Here is a 14,615-nt window from a genome sequence, read left to right on the forward strand (position 1 = left end):
TGGTCACTTGGCTCAGCTGATGGTTGGAGGGGGTGAACATTGTAGTGTTTTCACAGCTGTTTGTGTGAAGGGGGTGGGAGGATGGTGGTAACTGCCTCTACCTGGTTGTGGCCTGAACTGGCTTCTTGGTGGTGCTATATTGCAGGCTCAATGGTGTGGTAGTGTATGATCGGTGGTGTGATAGTGCAGGCCCAATGGTGTGGTAGTGCAGGTTCGGTGGTATGGTAGTGCAGTCTCTGGTGCCATAGTGTAGGCTTAATGGTGTGGTAATGCAGGCTCTGTGGTGTAGTAGTGCAGACCCGGTGGTGTGATAGTTCGCAATTGGGTGTTTGGATTTTAAGTGGGCCCTATGCCACCCAAGTCCCATAGATTATGAAGTTATTGTTTGTGCTGCGTCAGCATTCCCCCCAAAAACTTTTCTCGTGTTATTTATTAATATCACAGTGTTAACCGTGTAAAAGATTAATCTTGTATAATTACAGTTGACGTGGGTCACTGTGGGATTTGTAAACGATATTAAGACTGAAGAGGCCCCCATGAGCTTGTGATTAATGTATCTACGTGGCTGGTGGGCTCGTGAGTGGGTGTGAATGCGTGCAAGTACATGTGAATGCGAGTCTGTGAGTATGGGAATGTGTACGAGATGTGTATTTTTGTGCATGTATACATGTGCGCGTGTACCTGCATACACGTGAATGTGGACTTGTGTGTTTGTATGCACATGTATGCATGTGTACGCGTGTGTGCTCGTGTGCATGCGTGTGGATGTGAATATGTGCATATATTGTATACGCATTGCAGAAATTGGAACAGTTGCAGGTTTAGTTGAATGCCAACATCGCTGACCCTGCAGCATTCTATTTCCCTCGTCCAGAGGCTCCCAACCTTTCTGGACCCGCGCACGACTGTCAACCTTCAAAACAAAGTTACAACCACCATGCACCAACATTTTTTTCTGAATTAAAATCACTCAGCAATATTTCTATGACCATTTCTCATGGCCTTGTCGACCACCAATGGTCCTCGGATTACAAGTTAGGAACCACTAGACGAGTCAAGAAAACGCACTGGGCAATATTCACATTAAACAAACAAGTTGGTAAAGTGGGGGAAAACTAGGTGGTGCAACTACCAGTCACCTCAGTCAACCCATAACTCCCATGTCTGTTCCGTGATCTCCAGACACAGCTAATGAGTAAGATGCTTTCTATGCCCTCCTGTTCCAGGTGTTGGCAAAAGTGGCCCCTCAGGAAAGAGTAATCTGAAATGATAGGTGCTCGCTAACAGCACTTTCCCCATCACCCTTTAGAAGCTATACTGGATATATTTGTGTGTGTGTGTGACTTAGACGGAGCTCCTGGAGATTGTAAGCGGAGCAGCCATGACCTCACGACCTCTCCCTTCCACCCCCGGGTCCCAGCTTCTCTCCTACTCCAGACTCAAGGTGTCTCCACTTGCATCGCTCACTGCCCCGTTTGGTATTTTGTCCAGATCCGATTCTGTTTTTGTTCTTACTGTCATCATGGTCTCCAGTTGGATTTGATCTTCACCGTGCCACGGTCAAGAGCGTGCTACGTGATGACAGCGTTGCCGGGGGTAGTGAAGCCAAGATTTGAGAGTGGTGGCCGCCACGCCTGCGCTGAGAACACTGGCTGAGCCCCCTTTTGGAGTTGGGCTGTGTCTCTCTGTGTGCACACTCCAACTCTTTATTAGCCATTGTGTAGGCCCAGTGACCCTTGCCAGTACCATCTGGCAAACAGCAGCGTTTAACAGGCCTGTTGATGAGACCCAGAAGTTTTATACTGGGTAAAGAGTTTACCAACTTAAATAAATGCTACTGTTTTACATTGGCTGAGTTTTCCTTTACTTTCCAATCTTATCGTTTTTTGTATTGTTTGTTGTTTCAACTTTCTGACCCGCCCCTACTGGTAATCTGTGAAAAAGAGCCTCATAGCTCATTGGATCCTTCCAGTCTAAATAAAGATTCTGATTCTGATTTGTCTGGAAGACCAATAATAAGCTGATGGACTGAAACAAATATTGTTCTTTATGTGGAGAGACGGAGTGTTATCTGTCTGAATCATTGCCAACAACTCATGCACTGGGTTGATTTGAGTGTTGTTGGATCTGCTCGGAGGGGCGTTTATTAGCGGGATCATCTCAAAACTTTTATCACTTACAAGGGCTACTGTTTAAAATCAAATTATAAATACATTTGGTGTTTTATGCCATTCTAATAGAAACAAGGTTATCACAAAGGCTTTTTGTCTCAGACATTGTCGACAGTAGTTTGGGAGTAGGCGGCTATGTTACTGTGTGTAATCCCAAATGCGGTTTAATTAAAACCAAATTAAAAGTTGGACTGTGAAGCACACACAATGGCCTACTCTTTTAGAATAAACTCACGGGAAATGTATCGTCAACTGTAGTATTTTATGATTAATACACTTGTAGTATTGACCAGAGCGGCATGCCAGATTCCGACCACGAACCTCTTCAACAAGTGACAAATGCGGTAGGTACCACTTGGCCATGCCACCACCCAAATCTTATAGTAGCGACGGCTTGGCCTCCTCTCCGGGTTGTAGTGACTGTACTGGGAGCTAAATCAACCACTGGAGCAGTGGCAAGTCGAGCTGTCTTCACGACACAGTGATCTGCGGGAATCTTTAACGCTTCCTGTGGAATGAGAGTGTAAAATCCGTGCGAGCGCACACAGGAAAACTATTACTGTTAAAAATAGAAAGGCTGTCATGTGTTGTTAGAGCACGCACAGCAGATCATACACCGCTCTCGTGAAGTTAAACATCGGATGATTATTCTACATGTGGAAGAGCAACTGAGGTGTTTCCAGGCCATGCCTAAAAAAGTTGCAAACCTGAATGTGCACTTACATAGCGTATAAATTAAAAATGCGTCCCGCTACGAGCCATTAACATCACCCAGGTGCACACGCAGTCAATGAGGCCATAACTGAGTCTCGTGTATATGTGTGTGCACGTTTATATGTATATTCGTGTGTGTAACTGCCGCTGAACATGGGAGCTTAGCACAAAGATGTGGGCCCTTGCCATCAGCCCCACTAAAATAAAACACCTGCTCCTTATTGTCTATAACTAGTGGGGTATTTGTGGAGGCTCCCATACCTGGGTGGTATGCTCATGACCTGCTCTGATTTGTCAGCAGAGGTCTCACCCCAAATCATTGGAGCACCACGATATTTTAATTAGCTGCATAATTCTGTGTGAAAGCTGCCGAATCTATCTTTCCACGCAAGTCTCTGGGTCTTCTCAGCTGCAATATTTACCCCATTTTTCTATGATTGCGAAACACTGACCCTCTTACAAGAACACCTGAGCTGGCTTGAATTTTTTACGTTGTCCTGCTTGCGATCGATCCTGAGTTTAACGAGACTGGTTTGTATAAGGAAGTCACAGATTGTTAAAAGAAATGGTAACAGTTCTGTCGGTAAGCTCTCCCCTGACATGTGAGGATACAACTGTTGTGTCATGCTCAGTCACCGCATGCCCAAACAATATCTGTTTGGCCAGATAGAGGGGGTTAAATTGATACGACATGAGCGAAAGAAGAAAGACGAATATGCATGGGAGGATGCAGAGCTGAGTGCACTTGTTGATGACTGGTACCAGCGGTGCAAAGATTAGCTTCTCTGGAGGATGCTCGTGCAGGATGCTACTGGGCAGTTGGAGGCAGTTGTCCTCCAGCAACAACAAGCAGAGCATCAGGTGGATTAAATTACATGAGGTGGTACAGTGGGGAGTAACAGTGGTGCATCTTCCAGTCATCTCAGTTGACTGATAACACCTCTATCTGTCCCGTGACCCCCTGTCGGTGAGCTTTTGATCATTCACTTGTCATTAAATGCACCTAGTACTCACTGATTCACTCCAGTCACTCTGCTGCTGGTGGTCAGTCTCCTCCTTACCACTCTTCTTTCACTGTTCAATTCCCGTGAACTTCACTTGTTGATTTCCCATCTCACATTGACTGTTTCATCTCGTCCACACTATTCAACAACCATACTCATGGAGGGTTACGACACATTTCTAAATAACGCGATCTAACCCAAAAACCTTTATTATGAATAATATTGGTCGCGAAAGCCTACGTGTTAAACTGAACAACCATACTGCAGGTTACAACAACACACACCCTCTTACTCACCCACTCATCACACCGCAGGTCACCTCACTCCGCTTTCTGCTTCTTTCTGCACACTGCTGCACTTTATATGTCGCTCCCATCTTCTCTCTTCCCAAGCCCTGATAATAATGTTACTCAATTTGTTCTGAACTCTTTGTGCTAGCTGCTTGAAAATTGTTGGGCCTTTTGGGCCTGTGCTTAGCAACTCTGTTTAAAATAATAAGCACCGTGATGACTTGACCATTGCCCCGTGGCGAAGAGTGGCAGTTGTTATTATTTGTGGATGTGCGCCTAGGCCGGCCTGCGCAGTGCCCTATGCTCTTACCTGAGCCTCCTTGTCAACACCAAGGATGACCTCTCCCTGTCGCTGGTGCTCAATCTGCCCGAACGCGGCCTGGACCATGACGCCTTCACGGCGCTCAAGCGCGCAGCTAGGGCGAAGCATACATCTCTTCTGCTGGTGAGGTCTTGCAGAGCGGCAAATCACTGGTCACACGAACACACAGACCCCCCCCCCGCCCCACACACACACTCCATAAACACACAGACTCCACAGACTAATAGACCGGACAGACACAGACCCTACAGACACACACAGACCCCACAAACACAGAGACTCACAGACACACAGACATCATAGGCCATCCCCAAGTACACAGAGAGGGGCTGAGTCTCTGGAGTTCCCTGGCTGATGCGTGTGGGTGGATTGTTTTTCCAACAAGACCGTGTGCTCTTTAGCCACCCAATCTGGCTTGGCTGATAACATGGCTGGTGTTTAAGTTTTTAAGTCAAGCTGCAAACGTGGCTGCCCTTTTCCCATGAATATTTTGTAGGATTTCTTGCTTGGTGCGCTGCTACTCCCGTATACGCTGCCTTTTGCAAACGCAAGCACGGGCCGGTGATCATGACGCACGGTGTGTGTGTGTGCTCTGCATCGTACGGGGCTCGATACAGATCACACATCTGCACTCCTGCTGAACCCTGCACTCTCTCTCACACGCTCTCTCTCGCATGCTCTCCTCCGCTCCTTCCAAACCTCTCCCTCACGTTCTTCATTCAACCGCCACCCCGCACGCAGGCCCTCCTCCATCCCAGGCCCTCCCCCCCCACCCCTCTCTCAGCTTGTCCCTCTTGGTGTAATGCGCGGCCCAGCCAGAAGGTCTGTAATTCATTAAGGAGTGAAAATATTGTTTTCCAGATGTGAGCGTTGTGTGTTTACCCAGTGTTATGCGGGCTCCCGGGGCAGCGCGAAACGCGGGTTTGAAGTGCGCGAGTGTGGAGGGATTACCGGCCCCACCGCCTGTGTCAATATGCAAAGTGCCGAGTGAGCAGACGTTAGCTTTAGTTTGAAAAGAAATGCATAATAATAATGAAATGGTTAAAGTTATAGTGGCGCATTATTCACCGGAGCACGGCGGCGGCGTGGCTGGGAAACCAGTCCCAGGACAGAACTGCGGGCCGAACGATGCTGGCAGCGAATGTCGTGCGTTCACCGGTGCTGCCGGGAGCTCACGGGCAGCCCCAGAGCTCACCTCACAACGCACCTCGCGTGTTCCTCTCCCCTACAAAAATGTTTATTCATTTATTTTCCTTTCGACTGCAGCTGCTTCTGGTTAAAGGTCTTACCCGGGGCGCGGTGAAGCGGGGCCAAGGTGGCCACGCGGGACCACGCAGCCATGGCCGCACGGAGGAAAATTCGATGTAGATGCCTGCACCGCCGAGTCAGTGACACGTGGGTGCAGTGGCACACAGTCCCAGTGGCGTACAGGTCTACAGGTCCTTCTGGCACAAACCGTGGATCCAGTGGCTCATATATCCAAGGACCCTTGATCCAGTAACATTTAGGGCCAGTTGCAATAGATCCATTGGCCTTGAACACTTCTAAAACATGGACCTTAGTACTGGGTTCTGAAATGCAACTTAGCATACTCGGCCACGCTACTGCTCATACGTGGCTCAGCTTCCAGTTGCTCCATAAGCTCGCACATTCACTCGCGCACTCTCGCATGCCTGTAGGTGTTTTGCTCTGGAATTGGTGACTGGGTGGTTAGCTGGGCGGGTGACTGTGGCTGGCTGGGCATGAAGCTGAGTTGGTAGCTGAATGGGGAGCTGGGGGGCAGGAGGGAGCCCGTTTAAGGGTTCTGGCTGGGCAGCCGGACGGAGACTGCAGATGCACCATGGTGCCGTTCCAGGCCGCCACATCGTTCGTGCGTCGCCTGGAGCTGGGCGGACGCAGTCGCGCAGTGGAACTGGACAACCCCCTGCTCCGCTACGCCCAGGGGTTCGGGGACCTCGTGCAGTTCCTGGACCAGCTGGTGGAGCTGCTGGCAGCGCACGACACTGAGCCCCGGTACTGCGGTCACGACCAGCGGCACGCACCTATGCATGCACCTATGTACGCACCACTATCGCTCGTGCGTTACGCAGAGGCAGCAGAATCGCGGCCTCACTTGCTCAACCTTGAGTGAGGCCATGTGCGGAATTTATTTGGCACATGGTAACGTCGATTCATCACTACAAATCAATTCATTCCCGTATAATGCACCCGTCGAATCGCACGCGTGAGAATTCATTGTTTACATCGAATGCAAATTACGTGCAAATCATATGCTGATAGGGTGATGACATGGCCCAAGGGTGGTGTTTTACACCACTTGTTGCAGACTTTTGCAGTTCAAATCCAGCAGGTCGTCCCGGTTAATACTGGAATTGTCATCATTCACACCCACAAACATCGAATTGTCACACACACTCCATCAACAACCACAACATTATCACACATACTGTATCAATAACCACAGCATCATCATACACACTATATCAACAACCACAGCACCATCACCCACAATAGTCACCCTAATTACTACTGATAGTGTAGAAACGTTAAAACACTCTACACCATCTGCTTCCCAGTGCACATTAAGGATCCTGTGACATTGTTCAAAGAAGTGTAGGCCATTGTGTGCTGGCGTCATGGTCTAAATTTTCAGAAAAAATAAATATTGCTTGAATGGGAAACAGGTAGAAATTGTCGCCCCCTAGCGCAATAGTTTGCAAAAGGAGGTGACCGTCCTTAAAATATCCTTGAGGCTAGGTGAGGCCTTCCTGGGTAAACTAGTGTAACAATGATAATAGCATTATATTTGGGCTGGCCAGATGAGCAAAGGTTACCGTTGAGACTTTAAAAGAGAGACATGGTGCAGATGCGACCATGAAAGCTGACAAAAGAGAATTGATTGTTAAAATGACTCATGACCCCTAATAATACCAATCCACCAAATGGCTAAAGTTGAATTGACGCATAGCCTTGTCTTTGTGTTGCAATGGTGAGCTGGATGCCCAATATTACATCCAGTTGGTATTATTAAAACATAATTTTTAAATAACTCTCATTGTAATTTGTAATATGGGACGCTGCCGTCATGTATTGAGTAACACCCTGGACTTGAAAGCCAGAGGTTGCTGATTTTAAACAACGGTGCAAGTTTCTTAAATTCTTCATCCTCTGTTCACCCCGTGTTTTATATGGGTTCACGGCAGTTCGTAAATTGGAGGGTCACGAATGGTGAGGTAAAATGTGGGCACTCTAACTTTTTCCAAGATGTGGAAGAGTAGGCCAAAAACCCTTTAGAGGGGCCATGTAGAGCTCCGTCGAGTGGATGCGCATTAATAGTGACGTGAGTGAGCAGTGGTAGCAGTGGCAGATGCAGAACCTAAACACACTCGGCTCTTGCAGATCCACACTCAGGCTGGGTGCCATGGCCATGCCACAAGAGCTCAAAGCTTTCTTATTATGAAAAAAAAGTTTTAAAGTGACGTTATTTGTGCTGAGGTGACATCACAGAAGCAACATAAAAACACAACATTCACACCACAGTGACATCACTAAAGAGGACGTGAACATTATTTCAGAGTATTTGTTTGTTAATCATGGGAGGAATTTCTGACGACGCATCCAACAGCCTGGAAGACAAACGGCTGCGTAGCTTCTAGATAAGAGCTGCTAATTTTACTGAGTGGCGTTGCTCGCTTTCACTGAGTAACGTGCGGCTCTGGCGGCAGGCGGGCGTGTGAGCGTGTGCTCACCGCTGTGCGGCTGCGCCTACTGCGGCTGCGCGTGATGGGTCACGCCGTGGGTCCCGCGCTCGACGAAGCGGCCGAGGAGTTGAGTGAGCGACTCAGGGAGGCAGAGGTGATGCCTGCTGTGCACGGCAGCGCCAGCCCCGCTCAGGTAAACGGACTCGCACCTTCGCTGTTCACTCTGGCGTTCCGCAAGGCTTTGTTTTGTCTCTTCTCCTTGTTGATTACTTACTCCAGGGGTTAATTTCTCCCTCCAGAACACTGCTAGACTGGCTTGGCATAGGCATTATCAGCACAAATCACTACCGCTAGAATGTAGACTATGCCGAGCCAAAATAATCCACTGTCATTGAAGCCCTATAGTCCTTAACTGGTGAAGTGGCTCAACAGCAGGGCGAGCAGCTCACAATCGAAAGGTTGTGAGCTCACATCCCATTTGGGGGTTGACTCATTACCTTTCTGTGGTCGAGAAACGTGATACCACTTTGTGGGAAAGTTAACAATGGTTGTTCTATGCATAGACTTGCCTCTGTCGTAGGAATGTGGAATTTCCACCGCTGGCTCAGAACCTCGAAGAGGAGATACGAGCTGCCTCAATGCTCAATTGAGCAGAATATCCCTTTGACTTTCAAAGCATGTGTATGTGTGTGTGTGCACCACTGATGCCGCCATCTGCCATAGCCCCGACTTCACGCCATCAACCACGGCACGGCCATGAGTGGGCGTGCCGCCCTGGCGCTGCTGCGTAGCCTTCTGGACTACGAGGCTGCGCTGGCAGGGGGGCTGCATGGGAGGGATGGTGGCTGGGACCCCGTGGATGGAGGTGGCCTGGGACCTCTGCCCTGCCTTGCTCTCTTCAGGTCAGGGGCCCCTGTGGGCTGGGGGGGGTCGTGGGAGCATACACCACAGCCCCATACATACAGGCAGACCTCACTTAATGCGACTCCGAAGAACACTCACTCGTTATCGCGCTCTTTGTTCGGTAGAAACTTTTACAAAAAAACTTAAGAAAATCAAATATCTGCAAAGTGCTTATGAGTGAGAACACGCAGCAGTGCTGGCCAAGGAAACGTACCCACCCCCATCATTCGCTCAGCTAATGAGAGCCACGCCAGCTCTGAGCCAACCAGACCCTAATCCCCGCAAATCGATTATCATGATTCGTAGTCATGATTATATATTCTATCCTGGTCTCGTGATAAATCACGAGATCAGGATAGAGTCTCAGGCTCCACCTAAAAGAAACCTCACCACATACATTTAGACTGAGGGCATCACTAAGATCATGGATTTCCTGGAGCTCTTCTCTGAGAATGACCCGGATTGGGAGCGCAGCAGCTCCTACAACCTCGTTTCCCACCACTGCCTTGTAGGAGGAGTGCAGTAGAATGCACTTGTGAGTACAGTACATAATACTGATGTTTTAAATTATTATTTTTATTTGTGAAATAATGTTTTCCACCTGTATTATTATTAGCACGATTACTGATACTCCAATAAAGCCCTCATATATTGCTCATAGGAAACAAATAACGCCGTCCAGAATGCATCCACATATATATGTAGTGACGTTAATGGAGTCACTATGGCGTTTAGCGCCAGCTACTGTCACTAGAGTGGAATTGTGCATCTTGACCCTCTCTGGCACCAGAGTGGGTATGGCATAGAAGTGGGCCCTCGGGGGCATGGTTCCGGTGACGGTCAGAGAGAGGGCAAGTAAGGACGTGACAGTCTGAGTGAACCCGAGGGGGAACGTGACCGGGACAGGGTAGTGAGGGGGCCCAAAGGGTGGCTTGAGGGACACGTGATGCTTGGTCGAGAATCTTTTGGTGAGGCGGAGCGAGGCCACGCTCGGGAGCGTAAAAGGGAAGTCCCGAGAGCAATCGTGGCTGTCTGCTGAAATGGAACCCGTCGGTGCTACGTCTCTTTGGTCTTTACGCTCGGCATCGTGGGTCACACAGTGTGTTAGCTGACTGACCCGGTTATGTAGTTACCCTATTATGGTCTAGTTAACCAGTGTACGTGTATGTAGTTACCCTTTTGGGTTGCCTCCAAGTTCAAGTGTGTGCCTCTGTAGAACCCACTACATATACAATATACTATAATGACCCTTATTAATGCTGATTCGATTCACCAGGTACGCATCTGCGGGCTGAGCAAAGTCTGCCTGTAACACCACCATCACTGCAGCCATTACCACTACCATCGCTACAACTAGCGCTGGTGCTGCCACGCCCACGCAGATTTCACCTGCACGGGGTGATTCGTGCGAGGATGCTGTTAAATATTCACACGAACCGGAGGATGTTGCCACCACCGTGAGCCCAGCCAGCGCCAGCCGTGGCGATGTCACTTCTGCACAGAATAGTTATCGGTTGTGACCAGAGGGTGAGAGACGAGTATTCCTGGGTCACATCCATGCGGGCCTAACGAAAACCAGTTTGATGGACAAGAGCAGCCAAGCGGGACACGCTCAGATGCACACTCGCTCGTTTCTTATCTAATGTAGATTTATATAGCGCCTTAATCCAAGGCGCTTTGCAACAAGTATAACATTGCACATAAGATGATAGTAGTTAAAATAAATAGTGATGTTATTCAAAGTGGTGGTGTAGTTCAGTGACAGTTTGGACAGGTGGGAGTTAGGGTAAACCTGGTCGTAGCTGGGGGGTGGGGGTAGCAGTAAGATGGGCAAGGGAGAAGAGATGGGTTTCAAGGGAGGAGCGGGAGCATGTAAATGAAGATTGATTTAGGTGCAGTCAGAGTTCATTCCAGTGAATGGGAGCAAGAAGGGAAAAGGAACGAGCATGACTGGGCGCGGGGCGAGGGAGGCACAGTGAGGGACAGTAGAGATTGAGAGTGGTCCCACTTGGTCTCCTTCACTCGTTCTCAAAGGCGCCTGCTCGCTTGCTCTTACGCATGCACACACGTACACCTGCACTCCTCACGCATGCACATATACACTGTGAAATCCAGACGCTACCTGAATGCTCTGCTCCAGCCACACACGTATAGAGGAAGCAGCATCGGGTGACCATCCCACATGGCCCAAAATACAACAAGCAAGTAACGGTGCAGTGCCCTTGGTCAATCCACCACTGGATGAAGACCTTCCCACGCTATTTCAGTCTTGGGGGTTGATTCTAGATTTGAAGCTTTCGTGACTGCAAGGATCCATAATCTTTGGTTCTATTCGGTAAAGTCACGTAGGTAAAAAATAAAACAGCAAAAATCACGACGTTTTGGCCACAACACAAGTGGCCTTCATCAGGTGAAGGGACCAGACTGTCTCGAGGACAGCGCTGGAGTGAACACAGCCAAGCTCAGACCGTGACCTTTAAGCTGTGTGAGAGGAATTAAGGTGCCTTGACAAAAGAATTAGCATAAAAAATAGCATTTAATTGGCGGACTTAGCATGATGAACGGTGTAGAGGGGGTGAACATGTGCAGGTCGGCGAGGGGGGGAGGGGGAGTTTACATATTGATGGTGTGAAAAGGGAATTTTAAGAGCTGCGAAAGTTTGGGGTACCACTACTTGAAAAAATATACTGTACCATTGAAAATTAGTTTATTGTTTGGTTCGATTTAGAACATCTTTCCAATGGTTGCTTAATTTGAAACCATCTTCTCGGTTGAAATTGTGTCTGTGTTTGTAAATCTGAATTGCCTCGTGAACAAATCTCTGATAAAAACCCGTGGGTTTGCAAAGAACCTTGGTATCGGAGAAAATTATATCGTGATCACCCACAGCGTTGTAACAGTGATCAGCTACAGCAGAAGAGTTCGTTCTGCCGTGTTTCAAATCTGATTTGTGCTCGCGAATTCGGTCAGAGACATGTCGCTTCGTCTCCCCAATATAGCAATCACCGCAGGTACAACTCAATTTGTAAACCCCGGGGTACTGTAAGTCAGGAATGACATCCTTCACGGATGGGATCATATCACGAATTTTGTGTACTATTGAACCGGACCTGGATCTTGTGTTTGTTTAGAATTTTGGAAATCTTTTTAGTAACGCCTGCTATATATGGTAGTGTGATGGTTTTGACCGGAGTATAAAGTGGTTGTTTCTGTATGGAGGGAGAAACAGCTTGGCGGATGGTACGGTCAGAGTATCCATTCCTTTTGAGGGCCAGGTGTACATGTTTTAATTCACTGGTCAGGTGGTGTTGGTCCGAAATGCAATGAGCCCTATGGTATAAAGTTTGGATGAGAGAATTATTTTGAGCTGGGTGGTGGTGGGAATCAGGCTTCAAGTAGGAATCTGTGTGGGTGGGTTTCCTGTAGACATAATCTAGGGGGTCTTGCAGCAGAAGGTTTTAGGGAGGGACGTTTAGTTGGTTCGATTAGTGAGGTCGAACTTGTGATGAACTTGTTGGTTTTTATAGTTAGGCTATTAGTAGGGTCATTTTTAATTCAGATTTACAAACACAGACACAATTTCAACCGAGAAGATGGTTTCAAATTAAGCAACCATTGGAAAGATGTTCTAAATCGAACCAAACATTAAACTAATTTTCAATGGTACAGTATATTTTTTCAAGTAGTGGTACCCCAAACTTTCGCAGCTCTTAAAATTCCCTTTTCACACCATCAATATGTAAACTCCCCCTCCCCCCCTCGCCGACCTGCACATGTTCACCCCCTCTACACCGTTCATCATGCTAAGTCTGCCAATTAAATGCTAATTTTTATGCTAATTCCTTTGTCAAGGCACCTTCATTCCTTTCACACAGCTTAAAGGTCACGGTCTGAGCTTGGCTGTGTTCACTCCAGCGCTGTCCTCGAGACAGTCTGGTCCCTTCACCTGATGAAGGCCACTTGTGTTGTGGCCGAAACGTCGTGATTTTTGTTTTATTTTTTACCTACGTGACTTTACTTGGGGGTTGACTTTACTTTTAACATGCTGGTTAATGTGTGTTTGTGAAGGTGCAGCGTAGCGGATAACGTACTGTGCTACGAACCTGGCAACCCGAGTTCGATTCCAGTTCACAGACAACACCAGTTACGATTATCTGAACTAGTGTTGGGCCTCCCCTAGGTCGACTCAACCTCAAAAAAGTACCTGGTGCGATTTAAATTTTGATTTAAAGCTTTCGTGACTGCAGTAATTCATATTCTTAGCTCTTTCGGTAAAGTCACGTTGAAGGGAAACAATAAAATAATAAAATATTTTATTGTTTTATATATATATTATTCTTTCCCTTCAACGTGACTTTACTGGTGCGATTTGTTAACATTTCCACTCAGGAGACAAAGGCGGCCGGGTGTGGTGCTGGCAACCCACCACCTCGTGTGCCGTGCCGGCCTTCATAGTTGCTCACTAAAAGCACTTGCCCCAACAGTCTGTTAAGGCTATAAGGGGTATTTTTATGTGTGGGCAACGGTAGTGTAGCGGTTATCACCCTGCACTCTGAACCCAGAAACTGGTCTTGTTTCCCATTCACTGCCAACATCAGTGATGAATATCTTAAATGATTCTGGCCTCCCCTAAGTCAACTTAGCCGTTAATGAGTATCTGATGCAGTGTATATATTAGCACGAAGAAGACAAAGCTGACCATGGTGCTGGCTGCACTACCTCCTGGTGTGCTGTGCTGGCAATTCATGGGGCTCTCTGACAGCACTTGCCCCAACAGCCTGGGGAGACTACACGGGTGATTTTTGCCTTTGTGTTGCAGGTCTCCTGAGCAGGCGAGCGAGCCGTCCCCAGAGCCTCTGGTGCAGCGTGTGCACAGGCGGTGCAATCGCGTGCAGACTCCCACACGGGTGCGTCCCTCACCCCAAACCCGAGTGTGTGCACGTGGGTGTGTGTACATGGGTGTGTGCACGTGGGTGTGTGTACATGGGTGTGTATGTGAGTAGCGGTCGCGCATTGGTTAGCGTACTGCGCTCACGTCCAACATCAGTTACGAATATGTGAACCTGGTTCTGGGCCTCCCTTAGGTCGACTCAGCATCAAATGAGTACCTGGTACAATGTATAAACATCACTCTTTGTTTTTTTCGGTAAAGTCACGTAGAAAATAAAATCAAATAATAATAGAATACGACGTTTCGGTTGCAACACAAGCAACCATCATCAGGTAAGAATGAATGATAAAACACAGACACGGAAACAACATAGGCAGACACACATGTAGAGAGAGACAAACATAAAGACACACCGAGCGAGACACACACCAAGACAAACAGAAGGACAACAACTCTGTGCCGAGGCCTTAAATAGAGAGAGGGAAGAGGGGCCGGGGCAGAGAGAGGACTGCGGAGGCGGACCAAAACGAGGGACCAGTAGGCAGACGAGGGGAGCAGTGTGGAATTCCGGACCACAGTGGCCGGAGGAGAGACAATGGTTTAGAGCAAGAAAATCGAA

General features: G+C 48.1%; 1 protein-coding gene across 1 annotated transcript in view; it reads left to right on the forward strand.

The window, feature by feature from the left end:
* The window catches only part of PARPBP (PARP1 binding protein), a 30,238-nt gene that overhangs the window by 5,495 nt on the left and 10,128 nt on the right, over positions 1 to 14,615 (forward strand). The window contains exons 4-9 of the mRNA XM_032949384.2: positions 1,349 to 1,444; positions 4,460 to 4,624; positions 6,357 to 6,514; positions 8,227 to 8,395; positions 8,926 to 9,104; positions 13,925 to 14,012. Coding sequence (XP_032805275.1) covers positions 1,349 to 1,444; positions 4,460 to 4,624; positions 6,357 to 6,514; positions 8,227 to 8,395; positions 8,926 to 9,104; positions 13,925 to 14,012 — 855 coding nt within the window. The remainder of the gene's footprint in view (positions 1 to 1,348; positions 1,445 to 4,459; positions 4,625 to 6,356; positions 6,515 to 8,226; positions 8,396 to 8,925; positions 9,105 to 13,924; positions 14,013 to 14,615) is intronic.

Source organism: Petromyzon marinus, chromosome 7 (assembly GCF_048934315.1).
Source record: "Petromyzon marinus isolate PM22_M1 ecotype Great Lakes invasive population chromosome 7, UKy_Petmar_22M1.pri1.0, whole genome shotgun sequence".
Classification (NCBI taxonomy): domain Eukaryota; kingdom Metazoa; phylum Chordata; class Hyperoartia; order Petromyzontiformes; family Petromyzontidae; genus Petromyzon; species Petromyzon marinus.